At 37.6% G+C, this 26,461-nt stretch overlaps 1 protein-coding gene across 1 annotated transcript in view; it reads left to right on the plus strand.

The window, feature by feature from the left end:
- PSIP1 (PC4 and SRSF1 interacting protein 1) overlaps positions 1–23,680 on the plus strand; it is a 47,479-nt gene extending 23,799 nt beyond the window's left edge. The window contains exons 3-15 of the mRNA XM_050329816.1: positions 1,089–1,229; positions 4,347–4,454; positions 5,280–5,342; positions 6,461–6,566; positions 8,197–8,272; positions 9,145–9,367; positions 9,969–10,087; positions 12,255–12,310; positions 13,457–13,527; positions 16,279–16,380; positions 17,071–17,290; positions 20,170–20,281; positions 22,874–23,680. Coding sequence (XP_050185773.1) covers positions 1,089–1,229; positions 4,347–4,454; positions 5,280–5,342; positions 6,461–6,566; positions 8,197–8,272; positions 9,145–9,367; positions 9,969–10,087; positions 12,255–12,310; positions 13,457–13,527; positions 16,279–16,380; positions 17,071–17,290; positions 20,170–20,281; positions 22,874–22,934 — 1,458 coding nt within the window. The 3' untranslated portion in view covers positions 22,935–23,680. The remainder of the gene's footprint in view (positions 1–1,088; positions 1,230–4,346; positions 4,455–5,279; positions 5,343–6,460; positions 6,567–8,196; positions 8,273–9,144; positions 9,368–9,968; positions 10,088–12,254; positions 12,311–13,456; positions 13,528–16,278; positions 16,381–17,070; positions 17,291–20,169; positions 20,282–22,873) is intronic.
- The last annotated feature ends 2,781 nt before the right edge of the window (positions 23,681–26,461 follow it).

Genomic DNA, 26,461 nt, shown 5'->3' on the forward strand with positions numbered 1-26,461 from the left:
ATCAGTCACTTCCATAAAGCAGTGCTTCCGGTAGCATCTCAGACATTCCTAAATACATGTCCGATTAGAAATACCATAACTTGCTACCAAGACATAAGTGCAGAAGTTTTCTTAGTATAGCAGCTTTTCTGTGGGGTAGTCCTTTTACCTTTTGAGTTCCATTCAGGTTCTTCAGCTCCAGCGGTAGCACTTTTCACAGGGTCTTTCTTTGACAGGTTCTGTCTAGAGCCGTTGGATTATTCTTTGCAATTTTTACTTAAAAAAAAGCTTTTTGTTCCACAGGTCTTATTTAAAATCTTTTCCTGTAAGTGAGCCTTAAAATTACTGGAAAAAGCAACTTTTCTAAGTAGGGATGGAGTCTCGTATCCACTTGTGGGCTACTCAGTACAAGATGAACATGGACATACCGGACAGAGAAACCTGTGAAGGGCCACGAAGATGATGGACTGAAGCATCTCTGCTGTGAGGCTCAGAGAGCTGGGACTGTTCAGCCCTGATGAACTTAAAGGGGGAACGTCATCAACATATACAAATACATTTCTATATGCAAGGATGCAAAGAGAGAGAGTCAGACACTTTTTAGTGGTTTCCAGGACCAGAGGCCTGGAGAAAGCCATCCACAATGTAATTGAATAAAAAGGAGTATTTTAGGCTTTATCTCCTCTATTTCTGTGGTTTTAACTTTAATTACCTTGCTCTAATAATTTCTGCTTATGTTTGAGGAATGGGTAGTTGGATTACTTAGAATTGATAGCGTACTTGAAAATGCAGTTCTTTACAGTAGCATCAGAAGCTGTATTTGACCAAAACAAACTTTTTAAATTTCTTCCCTTTCAGGTATATTATACATAAGAAAATCCCTACATTGCAGTATTAGTAATGTGAAAATAAGTTGTTACAGCATTGGAGCTTAAAAGTTTAATAAGGAAGTTGCAATTTAAATTGAAAACAACGGAAATGAATGAAATAAGATATATTTAATATTGTTGTAATCCTAATAAGAGCTTTCTTTGGCATGGTGCTTTCTTCAGTAATGTATGTGGGAGAACACACCTCAGTTGAGGAAGGGATTTAGATCTCATTTTTGAATTTTTTTTTTTTTTATATTGAAGCCCCATCCTGCCATTAACACTCCTATCAATGAAACTGTTGAAGAAAGCAGTCAGGAGCCTGCTGAGGGGAGTGAAGAAAAAGCAGGAGCCAAAAAAAAAAAGTGTTCTGTCCCAAAAGTAAGTGACTGAATTTCTGCTTTGTTCTGCCTGAAACATTTTTAAGCCAAAACTATATTGCCAAGTTTTTACCTAAATACTTTAAACTAACAGTGGTTTACTGTTGTAACTGTCTTGTTTGTTTCTTTTCAGATATACTTAGAATAATATTTTTATCTTTCTGTATTCCTTTTATCATGCTGTATGTGTTTTTGAAAATTAATTTACTTGATAACCTATATTTCTAAAATCATAATAAACTAAATTCATACAGTACTTCCTGGGCAGGAGAAGTTGGAACTGATCACCAAAAATTAGCTTAAAGTTTCTGGTTTTGAAGTTTTTGAAGAATTTTTAATACCATAGACAGGTGTGACTGTCACTTACAATTATGATCCCTTTCGTTGAAAAGCCAAACAGATCATTAGGGTCTGTCATAGCTGAAAGGGTACTGCAGTGTATTTGCCAGAAAAGATTATAAGAACCAGTTTGAATTTGGCCATACTCTTAATGAACTAATTAGAATATAGAGGATTTCATAGCTGTATCAGTTCAGCTCTTGAGTCATAAAAGTATCTGTGAGTAATCAGTATACAGTAGTTTATACAGGCAGAGTTCAGTTTCTTCCCTTTGTAAATGTGTGTGTACCTTAGAATCCTTCCGAAACAAGATTTAATTATTTTTAAATATATTATACTCATACTAAAAAGAAAAATACTTTTCTGCCTGAAACATCATTGTTTCAACTTACTGGTGCTGTCTGTTCTTTGTACTGTAAGAGGTGAAGCTTCCTAGCTTACTGTACAGTTAGTAATACTAGTGTAGTACACTGCTTTGAACTTTCTCTGTTCTTGAGTGTTTTGTTTATGTCCATATGGGCATATTTTTCTTATGGCATGGAAGAGATGTTGTGTTTTGTCAGTTCTTCTCAGTGTTTTTAAGAAGAATAGAATCCTAAAATGACAAAAATTGTGATGCAGGTGGGATTGGTACATTTATGGTATCTTATTTATTTCTAACTAATTTCTGGAAATTACTACTCCACAGGATAAGTAGTGCCATTAAGTATCGGTAACAGTCTATTTTGAATAGACTTGCCTTTATTCTGACTGTTTTCATTTTGATTATTTACACAGATTTTAATGTAGTTTTTCTGTAGGTGTTGCTAACCATCCTTTAGTGTTGATTTACAGCTACAACTGAAGAATTTACAGTGTGTCAAACACATAGCAGGTGTTCCTTATCTGGGGTTAGTGTCCAGTTGCTGTAATAGCTTGTTTTTATTCAAGAGTACAGAAGTCCTTTGATTGGAGGAAAAAGTTAGTCTACTGGTAGTATAATGATAAGATGATATTGAGAGTTGTTTTGATGAGTAGGAGACTGCAGAATTATTCATGCATTATTTCTCTCAACTTGTTACTGTCTAGAGTTCTTTATTTACTACTTCCCCGTGCAGATGTTCAGGGTGACTTGGGTTCTATCTGCTATACCTTAGGAGCAGTCTTCAACACATAATTTGCTGATAGTGTTAGTAAAAACCGATGCTGTTCTTGCCCACGCACACTGCTGATAAAAGCATTTGTTTTTAGCATTTGCTACTGCAAGGAGGAAACTTTTTTTAAACTGGGCTGATCAATCAGTTTGCTTCAGTGTGAATTTATGCCTCAAGTGGTGTGTGCTAGTGGGGATGCCAATGACTGAAGCTTCATGTTTCTCATGAAAAGTGCTTTTAGGCTGTTCAGTGCTGGCAGTGTGGACGAGAAATAGGAAGACATAAGAGCAGTTTAAACATGAAGATGGAACAGGGAGGATCCTGAATGGGTCCTTTTACCTAGATTTCTGTATTTAGTCCCAGTCAGCTTAAGGCAAAATACAGAGCAAATTTCTTCTTTTTTTTATAGTAATAAAGCTATAAAATTCTGTTAACCAGTCCTTGTATTCTGGTTGTAGAGAACCAATAATTCTTCTATCTTAAAATTGTATTCTGTAAAAAGACTCAGTGATATTATGTATGTTCAGGTAATTAGGAATGTTGTGTGATAGTTGCTTTGTTTAATGTTGAGATTTTAAAAACTAGATACTTTAAAAAGGAGTTACAGAAGAAGTGCTTGCAAGTGGGACAAGGCACTAGTATTCAGGTTGAAAGAACTGAAAACCTTAAAAACATGCAGATACATAGGCTGCAAGGAAAGGTTGATTGTTTTCAAGTAAATTATTACAAACACTTGATTTTTCAAGTCTTAACTGCTTACCTAAAACAAAACCTAGTATTTTTAAGATTTAAAAACCCCAACAAAACAGGGAAAAAGGCATAAATTACAATCTACAAATGATAATACAACTTGTTTGTGGCCTGTTTACTACTTGTCCTAGTTTTGGCTGGGATAAAGTTAGTTTTCTTCCTAGCAACTGGTGCAGAACTGTATTTTTGATTTAGTATGACAATAATATAGATAACACACTGTTTTTAGTTTTTTACTGCGCAGGTTCACAAGAACATGTGGGGGAGTGGGCGCAGCAGGTGGACTAGACTGGACAAAGGGTTATTCCACACAGAATGACAGAATGTGTCAAGTTGGAAGGGACCACAGTGGGTTATCTGGTCCCACCACCTGTTCAAGCAGGGTCATCCTAGAGCACATGGCACAGAACATGCATTTAGATGGTTCTTAATTTTATCTCCAGTGAGGGAGACTTCACAACCTCTCTGGACCATCTGTTCCAGTGCGTGGTCACCCTCACAGTAAAGAAGTTCTTCCTCATGTACAGATGGAACTTCCTGTGTGTCAGTTTCTGCGCATTTCCTCTTGTCCTATTGCTTGGCACCGCCTGGAGGAGCCTAGTTCCATCCTCTTGACACCCTCCCTTCAGATACTTACAGACACTGATGAGGTCCTCTCTCATCATCTCTTCTCAAGGCTGAACAGGCCCAACAAGCCTTTCCTTGTAAGAGAGATGCTGCAGCAGGAAGTGGTCCAGTACAGTTAGGCTTTGAATGGATACTTAAATCTGTAGGTACACTACCTTCTTAAACTATTTGAAGTGCAGAACAGCCTGATAGTAATTAGCATGTTTTCTTTTCACTATAAAATACTTCCTAATGTGGTTTTTTTTACCCTTTGTTGACTCCCTTTGCAGTTATCCCCTAAAGGGGATGGTAACTTACCTGCAGAAGCTGAAACAGAAGAAAAGGAGATGGATACTTCAAAGGAAGATGATCCACCTTCAGACAAAAACATTAAAGAAGTATGTTAGAGCCTTTTCTGTGTACCAGTGAAGATCTTAGTATGTTGATTGATGTCAATCTATTACTGAGTATTCAGACACTACAGTTATTACTGCTGTGACGGTCTCGGGAGCTGTTTAATTATATAAAACTTTCTGTGTGTTCACTCATGTTTAGACCTCTCACTGAAGCTCCCAGGACCTGAAGTTTTCATCAGAGAAGAAACAGTCTGACTTTTCTGAGTTCAGTTAAAACTGCTGGAACACCATGGGTTTTATCACTTATTCTATATTGCAAATGTACTTTTTTTGAGGACTAGATAAAGACTTCTGACAGACTAAAACATCACTATATACCTTTATTTAGAACAGAATATTATTTAGTAATTAGTTTATTTTTTTATCTTTCAGGAAAAAGTCCTAAGTACCAGATAATCATAGAATGGTTTGAGTTGGAAGGGGCCTTAAAGGTCATGTGGTTCTGATCGCCCTGCCATTGGCAGGGACACCTTCCACTAGGTTGTTCAAAGCCCCATCCAGCCTGGCCTTGAGCATTCCCAGGGATGGTGCATCCATAGCTTCTTTGGGCAACCTGTTCCAGTGCCTCACCACCCTCATAGTAAAGAGTTTCTTCCTAATGTCTCATCTAAATCTACCCTTATTCAGTTTAAAGCCATAACCAGGATTTTAATAATTTAAAAGCAGGAAGTATCTTCATATACGTTACAAGATTCTTGTTTAAACTATGTGCCAGAGGCTTCAGTTGTGAAAAACACTTAGAATAATTTAAATATATATATATTTTTGTTTTGTTAAGAGTCTTTGAACTGTTTTTAATCTTCACAGGATGTGGTGAAAGCAAATGATGCATCTATTCCTAAAGTTGCTAGAAGAGGAAGAAAAAGAAAGGTAACAATGCATTTAATTAGTTCAACTTACTGGAATTTTTTGGGTGTGATAATACTGGATGTTATTTTCTTTAATGACAGATTATGCATTTAAGTTGAAGTGCTTGACACCCTTCTCCCCTCTCTCAAATGTCAGAAAGATTCGTGGAAATGAAAGTTTTCCCAGAGTGTGTTTTACAAATCTTAATTGTGTTTGAACTTCATGTGGAATATGGAGTTCCCATCTTTCCCAAACAACCTATTACAAGTAAGAAAAAATAAGATATAAACTGATGCTAGACTGCTAGTAAAACAGTCTGTGTTTTAACATCTTCATCACACTGAACCAATATTGGAAATACTCCTCTTTTTCACAAAATTGTGATTTTGTGGTGTCTTCAGTTTGGGAAAATCTGTGACTAGTATATTTGTCACAGGTAAGTAGCATGCTGTACCTATACTCTTTGTTGTCTTGCATACACGACACTAAATTCTTGTCTGTTTTTTCCAGTTGAGATTTTTCTCAGTTCTTTTCATCTGTATGTATGGGTAGGGAGTGTTTCTGCAGGGAGATATGTATCTTTTCATTGAGATCTTTTGTTACAAGTTTTATCCAACTCTTCAACTCAACCCCCCTGAAGTGACTGTGTAGGTACAGGTCGTCATGTCCCGTTGCTGCAGGCCAACATACAATTTTTTTCATGGTGAATAACATTGGTCTGTAGAGCTGGAAGGAGGTAATTTTTTTGATACTTTGATGCAGCTTGGGGTGATGATGGGATACTCTAAAAGAGTAGTATTTGCCTGCTTAAAACTGGGGTTTGGTGTGTTGTTACCATGATCTTGAAAATACTTACAGGTAATCTCCTTGCTTTATTGTACCAAGATAGGTTTATTCTGAAGATGAATGGGCTTGTTGAATTTATATGAAACACTTCTTACCAGGTAGTGATGATATGGAGAGGGTCAAATTAGTAATACTTAAATATAATCTGTTACTGAATTTGGAAACTTTTTCATGTGTACAACCAATAGGATTAACAACTGATTTCTAGAAGTTTAAAACTGTTGTTTGAGAAAGTAATTGAGATACTGGGACCATGTATTTTTTTCACTTGTGAAATTCATTCTTTAAATTAGACTGAAAAACAAGCTGAAGCTGAGGAAGCAGCAGGAGTAGCGGGAGCAGCAGCAGCTCCTGTGGCAGTGTCTCCAAAAGTAAGCCCCAAAAGAGGAAGACCAGCAGGTAACTTCAGAAGAATTATCTAATTTTTTTTCACCATAGAAATATCTGTGTAGAATTATTCAGGGAGTTGTCTCCTTCCCCTAAAGTACTACTGAGTATTTTTTCATGCTTAAGGTGGGCTTTGCTAATAGATTGTAGTGAGAAAACACCTCATCTCAAACTGATGAATTTAGGACATAAATGGATTTAAACTGTTAGCATTAATGCTCTGTCTTTGAAATTAAAGACTGATTGTTTTTGGATTCAGTTGTCACCTTTAGAAAAGCCTTCTTCATAAAATACTGCTAAAGTATGTGATAAGAGCGCTCTCTGCATTTTTGCTCCATGAAGGCTTATATAGCTTAAAGGTCTATAAAGTAACATGATTGTGTTAGAATATCCATAAAACACAAGAGAACTGGGGTGACAACCTGTAGGTGGAGCTCTGAGGAAAGAAAAACAAGCTAAGAGCTGGAGAAACTTGTTTAAAAAGATGTTTAAGGCAGTCTGTAGTTGATAGACAAATTATAAAGAACACAGTTTTTTAAAATGTATAATTAGAATCATTTGGTGGCACTGTAGTGCCTGTTTCCAAGTAGCAATGATGTATTGTAAGTGTTATGGTAAGCTTGCAGATTATCTTGATCATTAACTACTACAAGCGAAAACAGTTCTTGCAGCAGTTAAGTACGTTGTATGAGCATCTAGCCAGGGAAACAAATAATTTAGTCATCTCTATCTGCTGACAATGTAAAAATAGTGCAACCACAGTTAAATAGACTTAATTACTTTTGCCTTGGAAATTGTTAGGAAATTACGTATTAATCATGCCCCTTTACCATTTCATTACATGTACCAAATATACATCTCTAATATTTGTGGATTTATCTTTACCATTTTTTGTTGTTTTTTACTAACTGCTGTCTGTAAGTCTGTAAGAGCAGGAAAGGATTTATGAGAGATGCTTTTGTCTCCATTATAAAGTACCTTTTTGAAAAGAGTACTATAAAGCCTTTTCTGGTGTTGATGTGGTGCCCACATCTCTTGTTCAGCAGTGCTCCGTGCTAAGACCAACAAGAGTTTAAACACTGAGTGTTAGGTTTCCTGACCACACATTCACTGTTGTACTGGAAAAGCATTTGAAGTATATAAGAGCCAAGAAGACAGACAAGCTGTTTGTCTTACTACTAAGAATGTGCTGAATCTGAGGAAATGTAGGGTTTTGATCTGCACTGTAAGGTGATGGTGGAACTTCTTGACAGCGGTTTATTATATGAAGAATGATAGAAGCCCTATGATATATCTAAAAATATGGGTAACAATCTGTATTAATGTGGGCACTAAGTGAATTTAATTCTCTAATTTCAGACTTTCTCACTGTGTGATTTAAGACTTGTTTGTGTTAGTTATGCAATGTGTGAAACAAATCGAACTGCATGGATTGTAAAAAGCTAAAGTACAAGAACTGGTAGTTGGAGCCTGTGGCTGAAAAACACCAAAGTTTTTAATTTACCAGTTGGCTAAAAAACTACCAACACTGTAGCTTATTTGATTTAAGGGTAGCTTATGTCTGTTGAGTAAGAATCTTTCCCCATAGACAAGGAGTAGGTGGTGGCTGTGGACTAACCTGTTATTTCTGTATAACTACTAGCTTCTGAAGTAAAAGTTCCAAAACCAAGAGGGAGACCTAAGTTGGTGAAACCATCATGTCTTTCAGAGGGTGACCTGTGAGTTACATTTTTTTCCTTAATATAGTTTCTTCATTGTAAACAGTGCTGTTCCTTATGTTAAGACTTCATAGTTAGTAATGAGTTCCTGACAGTGTTTACCCCACTATTGTTCAGTATGAGCTACTGTTTATGTTGATGTAGTTATAATACAGAGTAACTCAAGGTACTACATTTGTGAAACAAGAGGCAGAAAATCTTGAATTTCCTAATTTGCAAATTCTGTGCAAAATTCCTGCTGAGTGAAAAGGAAAAATATTTACTAAGAGAAAATACAAGATCACACAAAATTGAAATAGTGATTTTTTTTTTCTTGCATTTTTTGTTTCAGAAATCTCTTCTGATGGAATTCCAACCCTATTAGTTACCTAAATTTTGGTTTTGCTGTCTTCAGTTCTTATGTCAAGTCATTAGTGCTTCTGCTAACTCAAGGAAAAGTTGAGCATAGGTTTAGTTTTCTATAAATTAGCAAATGCACAGTTTTGGTATATGTACACCTTAAATAAGGGTACTTTATAAACCTGGTTTACAGTATATGCACTCTTGGTCCTGCAGACCCGCATGTATGCGGAGAACCTGCTGACCATGGACTTCTTAGGTTTGGATCTATGCACTTACATTCAAGTTAGCTCCATTGGAGCCTCCATACTATCATTTATTTGTGTGGGGTTTTTTCCCCACAGGTAGTGGGTTTTAATTTTAGAAGAAGACAAAGTATTTTTTCAAAAGTCATTAAATGAGCTGAAAGTTAATTAATTTCACCATTTTTAATATTCTGTGGTTAAAAAAAACACAGCTTCCTGAGTTAAAATGTCATTTTTAAAGTCACTGTAGGTAATGGACATGGTGCCTAAATACTGTTAATGTTTTAGTGTTAATGAGGAGGAGAAAGCAAAGAAGAAAGGACCAGAAGAAAAGCCCAAAAAACAAGGGAAAAAAGATGAGGAGAGTCAGAAGGAAGAGGAGAAATCAAAGAAGGAATTTGATAAAAAGGAAGGAAAGAAAGAGGCTGAACCAAAAAGGAAAAATGTTGCAAAAGTGGGTTCTACATCAGCTTCTGATTCTGAAGATGAAGAAGAACAAGAAGGAGACAAGGTATAATTTTGCTCTCTTGACAAATTTATTATAAGGGAAAGTAGTAGATCTTTCTTCAAGTTAAAGCTAGAGCTTAAAAAGTTTGGAGTCCTGTGACTTGGCTTACAGAAGTTTCAAAACTTAATTTTCTCAAATGATTCTTGCAGGAACTTCTAGTATTTTCTAAGAAAAGCATCTTTTCTAAGACACTTCTCTTTTTAAGAAAGGATTTATATGTAGCATTTTGTTTTGTCAAAAGGCTTTTCTTTTTTTTTTTTTTCCCATCTGTATTCCTTGGAACACAAATATTGTTTTCTTTGGGTGCATCTGGAGAACATTTGGCTTGAAATCACATTTTTGAAAGGTACAAAGCTGTTCCTTGGCCAACAATTTGTAATGTCTTCATTTTTCTGATGATTAGCATTGCCTTCCAATGAAAAGGAAAAACGGAGAAAGGACTGATGAAATTATATTTAGTTTCACGGAAAGCCACCTTTTGTCAGGTTGCTCCGTGGAGTTGTTTCAAAGATACTTAGTGTAGGTAGGTTTATCTGTTTACAGAAATAATAATTTAATAGTCTTGCTTTTCTCTTTCCAACCATTAAATGCCAAATCAAAACAGAAGAAAAAAGGAGGGAGAAGCTTTCAGGCAGCTCACAGAAGGGGCATTGTAAGAGGCCAACATGAGAGAGAAGTAACGGAAAGAAAGCGTAAGCAAGAGGAACAAACAGAATCTGAATCGTGAGTGTATTTTAATGTGTGATGCCCTCAAGTTGTAGGAATACTTTGAACCTAACCAGAGGAGACAATATTTGAAAAACTTCCAAACCTGTTTGCTCTTGTGTTCTGTTTTTCTCCCCTTGCCTTTTTTGTTTTTCTGGTTTTGATTTTTAAGAGGAGAGTAAAACGTTTGTCTAAACCAGTATGTTCTTTTGTGGGAGGATGGGAAGAATTGAACATAGAAATTAAGTGATGTGAGTCTTTTGATGTCTAGGAATCCCTAGCAGAGGACAACTGGTGGGTTCTTTTTAGAACTAGCCTAAGAATAACCATGTACAAGGGGATCAGTGTGAAAAATTGTTCAGGACAACCACGTATTTTTGTTACAGTTTTTAGATACGTGAGATTTACAACTGGTAGTACCTATTAATCCATGGTTATGGATTTTTGATCAGGTGTGGAATGCATAGGGTTATCTGGACAACATTTCCTTCTCTGTCCGGCAGCTGGAGCACACGCTATCAGACAGAACAAGTTAAAAAGTAGGATTTTATTGTTACCGGTAAAGGGGACCATTATTGTCTTCCTTTTTCTTCAAATTTTTACCTTGTTCTCCCTTTCTTCTGCCCTCCCACCAACTGGTCCCCTTTACCAGTAACAACAAAATCCTACCCTTTTCACATTCATTAAAAATAATCTAGTTGGGGGGCGAGGTGTGTTTGTTTTTTAAATCTTCGAGCCCCTATTTTTTCCTCCTTCCTGTCACTCCTCTGGAAACCTAACATAATTATTCTACTTGCCTGTAGCAAACTTAGGTGCTTCCAACTTCAGAGATAATAAATTGTCTTTAGAAGCTTCGTAGCTCTTAATATATCAGTATTTAATTCTGACACATGCTGATTGATTTCTGCAATCGAACTAAATCAAGTCATATATTGATTTAGTTATAAGAATCAAATTTCTGCTTTTAAATAGCTGTCATTTTTTATGCATTTGAGGGTAGATAGAATTTTGTTTCAGTAAGATAAAAGAGAAGTAGTTACTGAATGCATAATGAATTTAATTATAGCTGATGACTAATATCACAAAACTCAATATTGAATAAAAATAATATAGACTGATATGTGTTTTGATTACTTTGCTTGTCAGCGTAGTATCCATTTTCTGGTCTTTGTAGCTGTTTTGTTAGTATTTATTTAGTTAAAGTGCTTTACACCATAGAGTTTATCTGTGCTGTTAAGATTGTGCTGCCAGTTGAGGCAAACTAGTTTTATGTACTTTAAAAGTGTTGATTCTGTAACTGGATAGACAGTGAAAGAAACATGGAAGATAAGACAGGCCTACATATTACTGTGACAGGAAGTAAATTAGTCACAGGACATTTAGTTATGACATGCTGGAATAGGCAAATTCTAAGATGAGGCTTTTAAACCCCTCAGTAGGACAAAAACTGAGGAATTGCTAAACAGGAGTTCATGATCTTCTCTGAGTAAGGAGTTTAAAAGCATGTTTGAAAGATTTCTGCCTGTGTCCATCCTGTAACTGAGAGGGAGACAAATTTTGTTATGTTTTTCATGAGCCCCAGTGTTATTTTCAGTGATACAATTGGAGAAATATCGAGGAGATTTCAATGCATTTGCAGTAAATCTTTTTCCCTCATTACTACCTCCTTAAAGAATATTGAAATTATTACTCATATGTTTACGGTCAGTTGTAAAATATGTTTACTGTTACATTTAATTATTTGAGAAAATCAGTCATATAGGAACTGATTATGATTAATTGATCTTTCCATAATTCCTCATGGAAATGTTAAATACTTTTAGTCTTTTTGTTATCCTCATAAAAAATATTTTCCTTCTCCAAAAGTTAGTTCTGTACAATGCCATTTTTACAATCTATACATGCAACCCCAAAAAACATACAGTTTGGAAATGTGACTTGTTTTAAAAATCCTTGAATTTGCTGCTTCTAGGGAAAAACAGCTGTGAGTCAGAGGATTTATCAGCAGTATCTTATCTAATTAATTTTTGTTACTTTGTTTCAGTCTTTGAAAACCAGGGTTTCTCTCTTTGTGCTTTCTCATGTCAAATACCTCAAAATATTGCATCTCATCCAAAAATTAGAAAAAAAAAGTATGAAAAGCAGGGTGTACAACACTGGAAAAATACTTTAACATTTTTCATAGGCAGAGTAAAGAAGAAGGCAAGAAAGCAGAAGTTAAGAAGATTGAGAAGAAGAGAGGTTAGTTTAAAGAAGCTGAACAGCACTTTTTGGTCATCTTATATTTTGAACAGAATTTTTCCTGCATAAGATAACTTAGTGCTGAGGGTGGTTTTGTGGGCTGGGATGTCTGATCCATACTTCCTTCAGGTCTGTGAAACAGTGCATTCTTGCTATGTTCTTTCTTTCTGCAGTGCATTAGAACAGGTCTTGGCTATTCTGATGTTAGTGTAATTTGGGTTTTAAGCTTTGGTCTCTTCTGTTTGTGAACAAGAAACAAAAGCTTTTGCTCTTTGAACTGAATCACTTCATTTATTTCCATCGTGGTTTTTTTTGTTTTCTCATAACATTGTACTCTGAGGGACCTCTTGAAAGTACTTAGATACTACCTCTTACTAAGCAGGAGGCTTAAATTCAGGTTACTGTGGTCTTGTCTACTAACCACACTTGCAGACTGACCTTCAAGGGGATAAGTAATTCCTTTTCCAATACTCCCATCTTTGAAGGCAGTCCAAACCACTGGCTGTAATTTGTAATATAGTACAAATCCAGTGGCATAGACAACGTACTGGCACAGCAGGTGGGGAATAAAAACTATGGAAACTCATCCAAGATGAATTGGCTTTGAAGGAAACTCTGTTTGCATGAAGTATTGTTCAGAGTACATATCAAATCCAAACAGGCATTCAGCATGTGAATTAGAGTAGGCCATGTTTGTTCATCTTTCACACCTGCTGAAGCATGTCTACTGGGAACATTTATTTGGGTGGATTTGGACTTGAATCATGGCCAGTTTACTGAAAACCAGTCATTGGTATCCAGGTGTCCTGGCTTAAGTGTTCCAGCTTTGTAACTCTTAGTATTTATTAAAACTTCTTGTTAAGCTAGCCCACGATCAGAGTGTGACAACTGTGTATTGAAATAGAAAATTCTTTTCACTTCTAAGCCCTAAGGAGAAAATTACATGGGTTGCTAATAATGTTCAGTTTTAAAAAAACTGTATTTCTGATAGTCAGCCCTGTGGTGTATTTATTGTGCACCTTCATGTAGGATGCCTGCCCATATTCTTCTGCTTTCTATGTGAAGTTTATATTTGTAGAATTAAATCTGCAAAAACAAACGTGATATTATTACCAAATATTCATACACACTATTTTTAATCTTCAGAAACATCAATGGATTCTAGGCTTCAAAGAATACATGCAGAAATAAAGAATTCCCTGAAAATTGATAATCTGGTAAGTATATTTCTTTAAAAACTGATTAATATGTCAAATTCCAGTAGGAAATAGTTGTGTGCTTGTTTTTAAATAATATTCTGAAAATGAGAGGAATTATTTTAATCTGAAAGATAGCTGCTGCTTAAATGTAGTTACTGTGGGCAGTGAAAGGTGAGTGTCAGCAAATTAAATTGGTTTTGTTTGAAAATACTTGATAATAAATTATTTACTGTAAACATTCAGTTGGAATTATGTAAAATGAAGCATCTAGTGCCAGATCAGTGTGCTTAGCTATGTGGAAACATGAGAAGAACATATAGTGTAGTAGTTGCAGCTTCCTGATGCAAGAGGTGGGGGCACCAGTCTATTGACTCCACTCACTGTCAAGTGAGTGAAATCTGCTGCTCGTTGGAGGTTCAGATTTGGAGTATTACTGGCAGATGTTTAAAGCTTTCTGGCCTTAAGACTACTTATTTGCTGATGCTGGTTTTGTGTTGAGTACCAATGGTATAGTCAGGGGACACTTGCAAAGTATGAAGCATGACTGTGTGATTCTGAGAGGGACGGTCAAGGTGCAGGGACCTTGTGAAGGAATGGGTAGGTGTGCTAGGAGGTGGCAGGATCCACCCAAAAGTAGTGCTGCCAAGAGGCAGGCCAGCCTGGTTGAAGACCATCAAACTAGGAACAGCAGCAGAGGAGGAAGTGGTGTGGAGCAGGATGGCAATCAGATATAAACAGATGTCAGCAGAGTAAGGTAAACAGAACTGACTCTGTAGCCAACAGCATTCCTCTGCCATACAGGACTGAATTGACATGACCACATCACCACAGAAATGAGGAGGTGCTGGCAGCACAGCATTATGAGGAAAGCTCTTAACTTTTCTGGAACGTCAGCACAACTGACTATAGTAAGGACACAAAAAAGGAGGCATACAAGTAGCGGAAGCAGTGGCAAGTGAACAGGGAGGAATATTCAAGCACTGTCCAAGCATGGAGAGATGTGCTTAGGAAAATGAAAACCCACCTGGAGATAAATTTCGGGAGAGAAATGAAGGACAACAAAGCTTCAAGTATATCACCAGTAAAAGGAAGACTAGGAAGATGCGGGTCTGCTGCTGAATAGGGTTGTGGGTTCTGGTAAAAAAGACGGCTAAGGTAATCAGTATCATCTTCACCTCAGTTTGCTAGTACGATTCCATTCAGGAATCCTACGTTCCTGAGACCAGTGGAAAGATCAAGAACAGGAAAGCCTTGATGCTCAGAGAACAAGGATCAAATTAAAGAAAACTTAAACAAAGTGAGAGCTGATGGTGGGGAGAGCCCAACCTGCAGCAGAGGAGAACGTGTGAGGGAAGGAGTTGCAGAGAGGATCTGTGATGTACTGACCCCCTGCCACTGTGCACTCCTTGGGCTGCAGAAGGGAGTCTGGAGTGAGGTTGAGCATGGGAGAGGAAGGAAAAGAAAAGTGTTGGTTTAGTGTTTGTCTTGGTTTCTCACAACCCACATCTGTTTTAGTTGATGATAAATTAATTTTCTTAAGTGGAGTCTGTTTTGCCTATTACAGTAACTGATAAGCAGTATCCCTGTCTTCATCTTGACCATGAGCTCCTGTTCACAGTGGCTGTTTTGGACATCTGGCTGCTAGCCAAGGCTAACACCCCAGTGTTAGTATGAAACATTCATTTCCAGTGTTGCCCGTTCTTAAATTATGTTATTAAGTCTATGCTAATACTTTGTCTCAAAAAATAGTTCACCTTAAATAAAACTTAGAAAGCTTTTACTTCAGCGTTTTTTCATTGTTTGGCCTAAATCATTCTGTCCTGAGCCAAATAGTAAATTCCCTTTAAATAATAAGTAAAAGCAAACAAACAAAAACCATCAGAAAACCAAACCAACAGAAGAATGCAAGAAAACATTTGAAACCCCACCAAACCTCTAATACAGAGATGTAATGGAGTAACTGTCTTAGACTGCTGGGAACAACACTGAGTGCAGAGCTAAGCAAGGATACTAAGTTGGTCATAATTGTATTTATGATGTAAACATGATAATAAGAATTCTGATGATATAGTCCTGATACGTTTGTGCAGGTTTTTTTTTTTTAATACTGATTTGCTTTGAGAACAAGAACTACAACTTGATACAGAAGATTATTGTGACTTGTACCAGCAATGACTCTTTTGAATCTAAATAGTAATTAAAATAAGACTTGCAGAAGATAAGGAAAATGAGAACTAAGTATTACAGAAAGAATATACTTTAGTATACTAGTTCTTAGAAATGCATCAGAAGCTCACATAATTCCTTCTGGATGGCACAGTGTGTCGTTCATCAAACTTATAACTGAAAAATCTATGAAGACACAGTTCTCTGTATTAACTACAGTCCACTTTATGTGCATTTCTACCTTCCCAGTGGCAAATCACTTGTGAAAAATTGTGCATGGTAAAGACTGCCTAGACAGAACAGCTTCAAGCATAGAAGTACTAGAATTATGAAAGCAGCATAAAACTTGAGTTTGTATTTTGAAAGGATAAAATTCCTTTTAAATGTTACAAGTTACTCAGATACCATCTGCCTTTTATGGAAGTAGCCGAAAGGCAGCTGGTGTTAAATTTTTGTTTGCAAATTTGACTATATAAATTGTTCTAACATTAAGTACATAGTCAGATTAAGGATGTTATAGGAAGGTAATTAATCTAGTATGGCTAATTAAAGATTACTAACATGTCAGTTAAGTCTTCAAACTAATTTCTTGTTTATATACAGGATGTGAATAGGTGTATTGAGGCTCTTGATGAGCTTGCATCCCTTCAAGTCACAATGCAGCAGGCTCAGAAACACACAGAGATGATTCTAACTCTTAAGAAGGTGAGATTTGCAATTTTAATTAAAGTAACCTATATGGTTTTTTAAATTGATACCGGCTTTTTTTACTACTGGGATATTGTCTCTAGTTTGGGTCCCTGCAGTTCAAGAATGATGCAGACAGGCTGGAGAGGGCCCAAAGGAAGGCCATCAAGATGATCAAAGGGCTGGAGAACCTGCCTTTTAAGGAAAGACTAAAGGGTTTAGTTCTTTCCCTCCTGAAGGGAGGACCTCATCACAGTATTCCAGCACCTTAAAGGGCAGCTGCAAAGAGAGTGTCAAGGCTCTCTCTTTATAAGGAGACATATGGTGTAATGGGTACAAGTTGCACTGGGAAAGGTTTTATCTTGATATAAAAAGAAATACATTTTTTTACAGTGAGAACAATTGTTCACTAGATTAGCCTCTCCAGGAATGTGGGGGAGTCCCCATTGCTGGAGGTTTTCAAGATGCAGTTGGACAGGATGTTCAATTAATCTGATCCAGGCTCTCTTTCCCATGAAGGGTTGGACCAAGAAATCCCTCGAGGTCCCTCCCCACCTGGCAGTTCTTAGTTTCTGTGATACTTCAGAGAATAGGAAAGTCTGTCATCTCATTTCAGGTTAAATGAACAATTTCATCTAGCACATAATGAAATTACATAGACATTTAAATACCTAAGTGGAACTCATTGTTTTATTACTTTGATTTCAGATACGGAAATTCAAAGTTAGCCAAGTTATCATGGAGAAATCTACAATGCTATATAACAAGTTCAAGACCATGTTTCTTGTTGGGGAAGGAGATTCTGTTCTTTCCCAAGTACTAAATAAATCACTTGCTGAGCAGAAGCAGCATGAAGAAGCTAACAAAACCAAAGAACAGTGGAAGAAAGGAGCAAACAAAAAGGTGGAAAAAGAAAAGGACCAAACAGGTAAGTCATGTGGTTTTAGCTTCTTGTTATAGAAAAGACTTAGTCTCCATAAATTTCTGAGACAGCTTCAAAACATCCTTGATGTAGGAATTCTACCCATCTGTGAAAACCTTTACATATCTGAAATAGTCGAGGATAAAACCGCTTCACTTTCAAGGATGTAATGTTTTCCATGGCCATGTTATCTCTTATTAATTGAAGGGAAAGGCTTTTGCAAAAATTGAGTTTAACATTTTTAACTTCATTAAATTTGCTATCCTGATTACATTAGAGGATTTAAAAAAAAAAAAAATTAGACATGAGGTAGAATGACATACTACCATTGTTGCAGTTTAACCCCAGCCAGAAACCAAGCCCCACGCAGCCACTTGCTCCATCACCCACCAGTGGGACTGGGGAGAGAATCAGAAGGGCAAATGATAGAAAACTCACAGGTGGAAATAAAGACAGTTTTAATAGGAAAAGCAAAAGTCACACAAACAAGCAAAGCAAAACAAGGAATTCATTCACTGCTTCCCATGGGTAGGCAGGTGCTCAGCCGTCCCCCGGAGAGCGGGGCCCCATCACACATAACAGTGACTTGGGAAGATAAACACGATCACTCCAAATGTCCCCTGCTTCCTCCTTCTTCCCCTCAATTTATATACTGAGGATGATGTCATATGGTCTGGAATATCCCTTTGGTCAGTTTGGTCACCTGTCCCAGCTGTGTCTCCTCCCAACCTGCTCTACACCCCCAGCCCCTGCGGCAGTATGATTAGCAGAAAAGGTCTTGGCTGTGTGTAAGCTCTGCTCAGCAGAGCAGAGCTCATCTCTGTGTTATGAACCTTGTTACCCTACTACCAACCCAGCACAAACCCAAAATGCAGCCCAGACACTGTGAAGAAAACTAACTCTACCCAAGCCAAAACCTTCCATTCCTCCCATACCTAGATTTCCACCTGTCAATGGAACTTCCAGCTGCTTCATTCCCTTCTTTAGCCTCTTCCTGTATCGGGCACGCTCTACCTTGTGTAGCAGCAATCTTTAACTACTTCTGTGCTACATCTGTGATGCAACTTCAGTAGGTTAGTCTAAGAGTAAAGCTGTAATCATTTATGGGAGAATAAGTGTCTGTGCTCTTAACAGTATTGTCACAGATTAATCAATAATGTACAACTACAGCATAATATTGAAAGCTTTCCATAGTCAGCATGCTCGGTAATACAGCAGTAGTAAAACAGGTACTTGCCTTTAGAAATAGAAGGGAAAAAATGAGACAGACACCCTGGAAAGCTGTATTTCAAATGTACTTAAGTCCTTGAAAATGTAGGAATTTTACCTATCTATTTAAATTATTTCAATCCTTAATCTCCATAAGCACCTCACAGAAATCATATTTACTTTGATCTTGAACCGTGGGAGCAAAAGTGTTTTAGAAAATCATTTGAAAATTACACACCTGGATCTGGAATAAACAAATAACTGTAATTGAGGTGATAAAGGATGCCAAGGATTCAGAAAAACTGTAGTTGATCTACTACTTTATTTGTAATTGCTGAGGAAGCAAGGATGATGATAAAACCCAAACATTTTATGGTAAGAGAATGTGTGATGTAGTAGATGTTCCATACAGATCTTTCCCCAAACCAGTGATCAGCACAATGAATACTTTAACAGAGGGGCTAAACTGAAATACTTCCTACACATTTTCTGGCTAATGAAGCCACTCCAGATAAGGTTAGCACAACTTCACCAAGATGCAGTAAAATACCATACTGTTGCCCAGTCACATAGAGAATGGAAAGAACTTCTGTCAGAGTAGGAGGGATATTTTAGGGAAATAGTTTTTTCTCTATTTGCTATAAAGAGAAATTCTGATCCTTATGTGCACTCTCCTGCCCAAACTGAACTGCTGAACTGTGACTGTCTTTACAAAACACAATAATGTAACTGATTTGTACTTGATGTACAGCATCAGATTCCCCTTAGTAACAAGGGATTATAGCTTTTATTGTTTTATTGAATGCCTCCCATGGCATTCAAGTTCAGAATTGATTCTGAGCAGGTGTAAACAGATAAAATACTAAAATGTCATCTTTAAATGATCTTGTCTGCTTTTTAGCGTGTCTTAGCTTGTAAGAATTCAGATGAGCAACATCTTGAATTTTTTTTCTTGCTGTAGTACAGTAGTTTAATAGAGGTGGTTTTTTTTTTTTATGAGCTGGAACTTCAGGTATAGGATTTAGTTCTGTCTTAGTCAGATGTTCCTCAGCAATTCACTGAAAATTCACTGGCTTGTAATACCAGAGCAAAACATTTAGTCATGACAAAAATTTTAAAGAGGTTAAGTATTTCTGCTTGGACTTCACTAAATACAGCTTCTACCTAGTATTTTGTTTTTCTGCTTGAAAATTGCATGCTATAACTAACCACTTTTTATATACACTCTCATGTTTTGATTATACACATATTTGTTTTTTAGAGTTGAGAGTAAATGATACATGGTGGACTATTAACTTATACAGTTAAAGTGTCAAGCATCCCCATAAATGGTCTGACCATAGTTACATAGGTTACAATAGTGAACAGAATTCACTGCTAAAGTGTATTCTCTGACTGGTCAGAATACAAACCAGCATTAGTCCTATGATCTGTAGCCTAGCAGGCACAGGAAGGACTTGAAATTGCATGAAAGATTATGGGATGAGGCACTTTGCATGGAATTTTCAGAAGTTGAAGCCATATTAGTTACTGTCATTCATATTGTTTCAGGTGCATGGGTATCAAGGTGAGGGGAAAACACTTAAAATGCTTGATTTGATAAAGAAATTATCTGGGACTTTTGTAGTACAGTTTTGCTGTCTGCAGTACTGCTTTCCTGCACTTTCCTTTTAAAGGTTCAAAGGTTCTGAATGGAGGGTCTGAAGCCCAGGACACCAACCAGTTACAACACAATGGAGAAAGTGCTGAGGAAAAGAAAGATAGGCATGAAGTTGGCAGTAAGAAAAAGTGAGTTAATAACCTTGCTGAGCTAAGGTACTATTCTGCTCTGTCTTAATGATGTAAAATAGAACTGCAGTAGATTGAGGTTACTTAACCATGTTGGCATACTGTTTTCTTCACTGGATTTTCTCTCAACTTTAGAGAATGATAATAGGAAGTAAATCCTCTGTTTAGGTTTTGAATTAACATTTTAAAAGTTATCTCACTCACTGCTGTGGTGGAGACTTCACAAAATTGCAAGATCTCCTGTTGTAGGAGAGAATCAGCATGTGGTGGGACAGGGCAAATTAAAAGCTTTTTCCTTTGTTTTAGACTACTCAATACTATTAAGTTGGAAGCAAAGGAAGCCTGAACTAAATCTTACAGAAACTAATGGGGTTTATTAATTTTTTTGTGAATTCCTGTATTGTCATCAATAGCCAAGCTGCTTTAATTAGTATTCTATAGTGTAGCTATAGAACTGCTCAAATGCAGGTAAACTGCAGGCTAGAACATAGACCTGAGAAATTCCAGAACTTTGAATGTTTGTTGATGCACTTACCATTTCCAGACAAGAAGTCCTGAGAGTGCTTGAATTTGTCAGGAGGCTAATTATTTAAACCTTGGTCTTACTAAAAAATGCTGTTGTGTAAACAGAACAGGCAGCGAATCTCTTACAGTATATGGAAAATACACAATAGAATTTAGCTTCATGCAGGTCAGGAGAAGCTGCAGCTGCCTGGCTTTTTTTTTTTTTTTGGCTGTTTGCCAAGTTAAAACTGTTCAAATGAGTGGGATATTGACCATTATTACAGTAAGGTAAACTTAAACACAACAAACCAAAAAAAAACCCTTCAGATAAAAATTAATTTGGTATTTGCTGTGAGGTGTCCTCAGAACTATTTACATCTGATTACACAGCTTTCAGAAGTTTGGGAGTTTTCAGCCAGTGATGCCAAATATTCATTTGGTCTGAGCAAGCATCATGCTGCAGGAACATAGTGGAGTCACAAGTGTAGGTTCCTCATGCAGGTTAGACATTGTAACCCTCTCCTTAAATAAGTGATTTGGGCAAATCACAGTGTAGTGCTAACAAGGTCCCACACTCAAGTTACTTGGCAATAACGGCAAGGCAATTCACTAGTTCAGTTCCGTTCCTTTAATAGAATATACTTGGCCAAGTATTTAAAAACAAACAACCACTAAACTTGCTTGTCCAGGATAGAGTATTTTCATGGCCTGCTTCTTTCCTCATTCTTCTTCTAGAACCTGAAAACACTTGGATTTTTGAGTGGTAGGAAGACAATCTCAGTCAGATTGCCCTTTATATTTATGATTAAAAGAATTAAGAATATTGGGGTGCATGTTTGACACCTCAATGGACATTGGTCAAAAGAAATGGAAGGCCATTACTCCAGACAGTTATGCAACACGCCTGGAAAAGGCAGTTGCATATAGTAAGTATAGTTTCAAAAAAGTAACTTTGAGGCAAGACAGCTTCTACGTTTAATACTTCAGTAATTGTGCTTGTGTCTGTAGAACTTGAAAATATATTTTCCATGAATGAGCTAGTGAGGGTATCATGTTCTGCTAATAAACATTTATATCGTTAAGTGAATGTGATGTTTGCTATGGCTTTGAATTCTACACTCTTGACACAGTCAAAGTCTTTCATAAACACAGAAACAAACCAACTTTACAAAAAAAACCCCAACTTTACGACTACTTGGGCAGTCTCTTTAACTTATTGTTGGCTAACAGCCAACAGATTTTATAACAGATTTTATAATACCTCATGCAAATACTTGCATATTAAGAAATACATCCACATACCTGCTCTGAATTCAAGCACACTCTGGACTCTCCATCATACAAACTTACTTTCTTTCTGTGTTTTTCATACATTTTTATTTGCAATATTCAGTTGCTCAGAAGTGAGACACAAGTAAGCAAAGTCAAGTATTATCAATGTTAAAAACACCTGTATGGTTCCCACTGCTGACTGTAAGCAAGTAATTTGTAAACCTCTTCAATCATGGGGCTGTCTATTCAGTTCTGAACTTTTCTCCTGATAGAGGGGAAATATGTCTGTACCTTTTTGAAGAGGCACTTCAGACATTTTGGAAGACTGAAGTTGTGTAACATAGTATTTCTGAACTGACTGGCACTTCAGAACATCTTTCAGTTCTTGTTTGTTCAAAATACATACTGCTCCCTGAAGTTACCTGTGTTTGGGAGACAGTGGATTGATTATTCCTGGCTACCAGAGACACATGGTAAGGTATGTTAAGCCAGAGCACTTTTCCACCTGAAGTGACCTACTTTTGACATCAGACTGGGGAGAATGGAGTACAAACTGAGTTTTTTGAATGACTGCCATTCACAGCCCATCACATACATCAGTAGCAATGCCAATCACTACCTCCTTATCTTCAGATATGAGAGCCTAGGGTTTTGGATATGATACTACAGCTGCTATCACTACCAGCCTCCTCCAGACTTCATCTACTGTGATGAATGTGCATCAGCATTGCTTGCTCTAGACTGTACAATCACATGGAGGAAGTCTTGCTTGCTGCATTTTTTATGGTCAATGATGTTGCTTTATTTTGTTTTTAGGACGTGTGAAGAGAGAGAGCTTGAAAAGACAGCAGATGATTCTGCCTTTGAAAACAAATGACATCACAGGAGCAGTTTTTTTTGAATTACAAATTAAAGAGGATTGTTAAGTTTTGCATTTGAAATCTATAGACTGATGAAATTCTAAATAATTTTATAAGCATAGTATTTTGAAGTTAAATTTTGTGGAATAAAAGCCCCTTTAGTCTTGGATTTAAAGTATTTAAACACTTCTGCCAATAGTTTCATTCAGTATTAACAGGTGACACATTTCAAAAGTCAAAATTCCCAGTTAGAAAGCAAATGCTTATACATTACGGGACTTAGAGTTGTAGTATATTTTTTAACTTACTACTGTATGTTTGTCTAGCTAATAGCAGGAAAAAGTGTAAATACTTCTAATTCTCCAATTGCTTCATTTGTATAAAACCTCCTCTCTTCCTGTGATACTGACCTCTGTTTGTGCGTAGGTTTTCAACTCTTGCTGGGGATGTCTTTTCACTGTGTTTTGTAGGAGTTGAAAGCAATGTTTTTGTAGCTGTTACACTGTTAATGTATGAGTATACCTAATTGTTTTGGTTTTTTTTAAATAAGTCTAGTTCTGTTCTTGCAAAATGCATTGTGCCAAGTTATGCAATGTGGCTTTATGGTATGCTTTTGGTATAGTAAGTATACTGGAAAGAGGTGTGGTGTTTTCACAGAACCTGTTGATGCACAATGGTTGGAAAACAGTGTCTTGAACGATTTACGGAATTAAAGAATTTAATAAAGACAGACTTGTATAGACAAAACCATTCATAGGAACAAGAGTCTGATTTTAGTACTGTTTTTGATTTTATTGCTTTGGTGTTAACTTGGGGACATGTAACTTAAAATTTAACAGAAACACTGGTAAATTATTTTTAAAAAAGTTCCTGAAGGCATGAAAGGGAACAAATGGGTACAAGCTTCTCTGGAAGGTGTTTCTGAAACACACACTTTGCCTGATATCAGAACTAGGAAAAACTAGTGTGTGATATTTGATAGCAGCCAGCTGAGTTAAAAGTTAGGAATTTAATAGTCCTAAGAATCTTCAGAGAATCACAGACTATCCTCAGTTGGAAAGGACCCACAAGGATCATCAAAGTCCAACTCCTGGCCATGCGTGGGTCACCCCAAGTCACAGCACGTGCCTTATCTTAGAGTATCATTCAAATGCTTCTTCAACTCTGTCAGGCTCGGTGCTGTGACCACTTCCCAGGGGAGCCTGTTCCAGTGTCCAACCACCCTCTAGCTGAAGAACCTTTTTCTAATATCAAACCTAAACCTCCCCTGACACAACTTCAGGGCATTTATGTCCTGTCTCTGGTCACCACAGAGAAGAGATCAGTGCCTGCCCCTCCTCTTCCCTTCATGAGGAAGATGTGACTGCAGTGAGGTCTCCCCTCGGTCTTCTCCAGGCTGAACAGACCAAGTGCCCTCACCTGCTCCTCATACGGCTCCCCCTCAAGGCCCTTCATCATCCTTTGGACACTCTTTAACAGCTTAATAATCTTTACTGTAGTGCCCAAAACTGCACACAATATTCAAGGTGAGGCTGCCACAGTGTAAAGCCGAGCAGGACAATCCCCTCCCTTGACCAGTTGGTGATGCTTTGCCTGATACCCCCCAGGACAGTTGGCCCTCGTGGCTGCCAGGGCACTGCTGACTCGTATTCAGCTTGCCATCAACCGGCACCCCCAGGTCCCTTTCCATGGCACTGCTTTCCAGCATCTCATTCCCCAGTCTGTATGAACACCCAATGTTTCCCCATCCCGTATTGAACTTCATCTGGTTGGTGATTGCCCACTCCTCTCATTTGTCGAGGTCTCTCTGCAGGGCCTCCCTGCCTTTGAGGGAGTCAACAGCTCCTCCCAGTTTTGTGTCACTGGCAAACTTAAATAGTATTCCTTCAAGTCCTGCAGCCAAGTTGTTAGTGAATATAGTGAAGAGAACTGGGCCTAAGATGGAGCCCTGTGGAACCCCACTAATGCTAGGTCACCAGTCTGATGTCACCCCATTCACTATGACCTTCTGTGAGTGAACTGCTCATCCACCACATGATGTGTTTATCCAGCTGTGTGCCAGACATTTTGTCCAGAAGGATCCTGTGAGAGACAGTATTGAAACCTTTACTGAAATCAAAAAAGATTACATCAACTGGCTTCTCTTGATCAACTGTGTGGGTAACCTTGTCATAAAAGGAAGTCAGATTAGATAAGCAGGACTTTCCGCTCATGAAGCCATATTGGCTGTGACCAGTGCCTGCATTGTCCTTCAGGTGTTTTTCAGCAAATTCCAGAATAAACTTTTCCGTTACTTTACCAGGCACTGAAGTAAGATTGACCAGGCTGGTAGCTTCCAGGATTATCCTTCTCGCCCTTCTTGACAACGTAAGCCAGATGTCAGTTGACTAGACCTCTCTAAATTCCCAAGAACATTCAAAAATCTGAGCTACCTTGCAATGGTATCAGCCTGCTCTTATGAGTACACTTGGATGAATCCCATCAGATCCCATAGATTTCTAGGGATCCAGCTGGAGCAGCAGATCCCACACACTTTAGGGTTGACTGGGAGTTGATCATTCTCACAGTCGTGGTCCTCCAGTTCAGGGCAGTGAGACCCCCTTGGCCCGTCATAGGTGTTGAAGACAGAGGCAAAGAAAGCATTTAACACCTCTTCTTGGCTCTGACCCTGGTGACCATCTGACCAGCAATGATGGACCCAAATCTTGTTAAGGGGTTATCAGGGAAGATAGTGTTCCAGCCCTATGTATCACCTTGTATTGTGTCACCTTCCAGGCATGATTACAGCCTGGTGCAGACCCGTAGTTCAGAAGCTTTAACTGGCACCATTCAACAAGAAAGTTTCCAGTATTGACACATGACCAAAACAGCATAGTATCCACTACTGAGAAGTAGTTACACCTTATTAATTGTTTACATGCCTTGCAAACTGCTGCCATGGCCTCTTCAGTCAGCCCACCTGGATTTTTTTGTTGTTCTTTCCTTCTTACCCATGGTATGGAGAAAGGGGATTTCTCATAAATAAAACAAGGTATACGGATTTTCCCCATTTCAAGTTCAGCAGCTTGGTACAGTCTTCACTTCTGTTTGCAGTTCTGCTCTTACAGAAGTGCCAAGCAGCTTGATATTTGGTTATAGGAAAAAGCAATTCCATCACTCCATACATCATAACCAAGGTGAAGGTCAGTAGCTTCAGCACTGCTTTCAAACTTCCCTGGTTTTATCTTGAAATTTATCTTGCCTGTATTTATCTTGAAAAGAATGGGCTTTTTCACTGAAATTATGCCCTTCTATGAAGTAACTTTTTATTCTCTTACCTCCTAATTCAGAGAGATGAAACTTCTTTTTCTTTTGCCTCTCCCCCCCTTTTTTTCTAACAAACTAGAATAGTAAACTGCATAACAGTTTTAGGATCGTAGCCCTAACCTCCACTTTACTTCCATGGCTTACAAAACAAAAAAATCCCCACTAGTGACCAGAGGCACAGAAAAAGGCATGAAAAGCCTGAAATCAGAACTTATTGCCTGATCCTCACTGCACAAGC

This window comes from Myiozetetes cayanensis, unplaced genomic scaffold (assembly GCF_022539395.1).
Source record: "Myiozetetes cayanensis isolate MyiCay16 unplaced genomic scaffold, myiCay2020 scf4, whole genome shotgun sequence".
NCBI classification, from domain to species: Eukaryota; Metazoa; Chordata; class Aves; order Passeriformes; family Tyrannidae; genus Myiozetetes; species Myiozetetes cayanensis.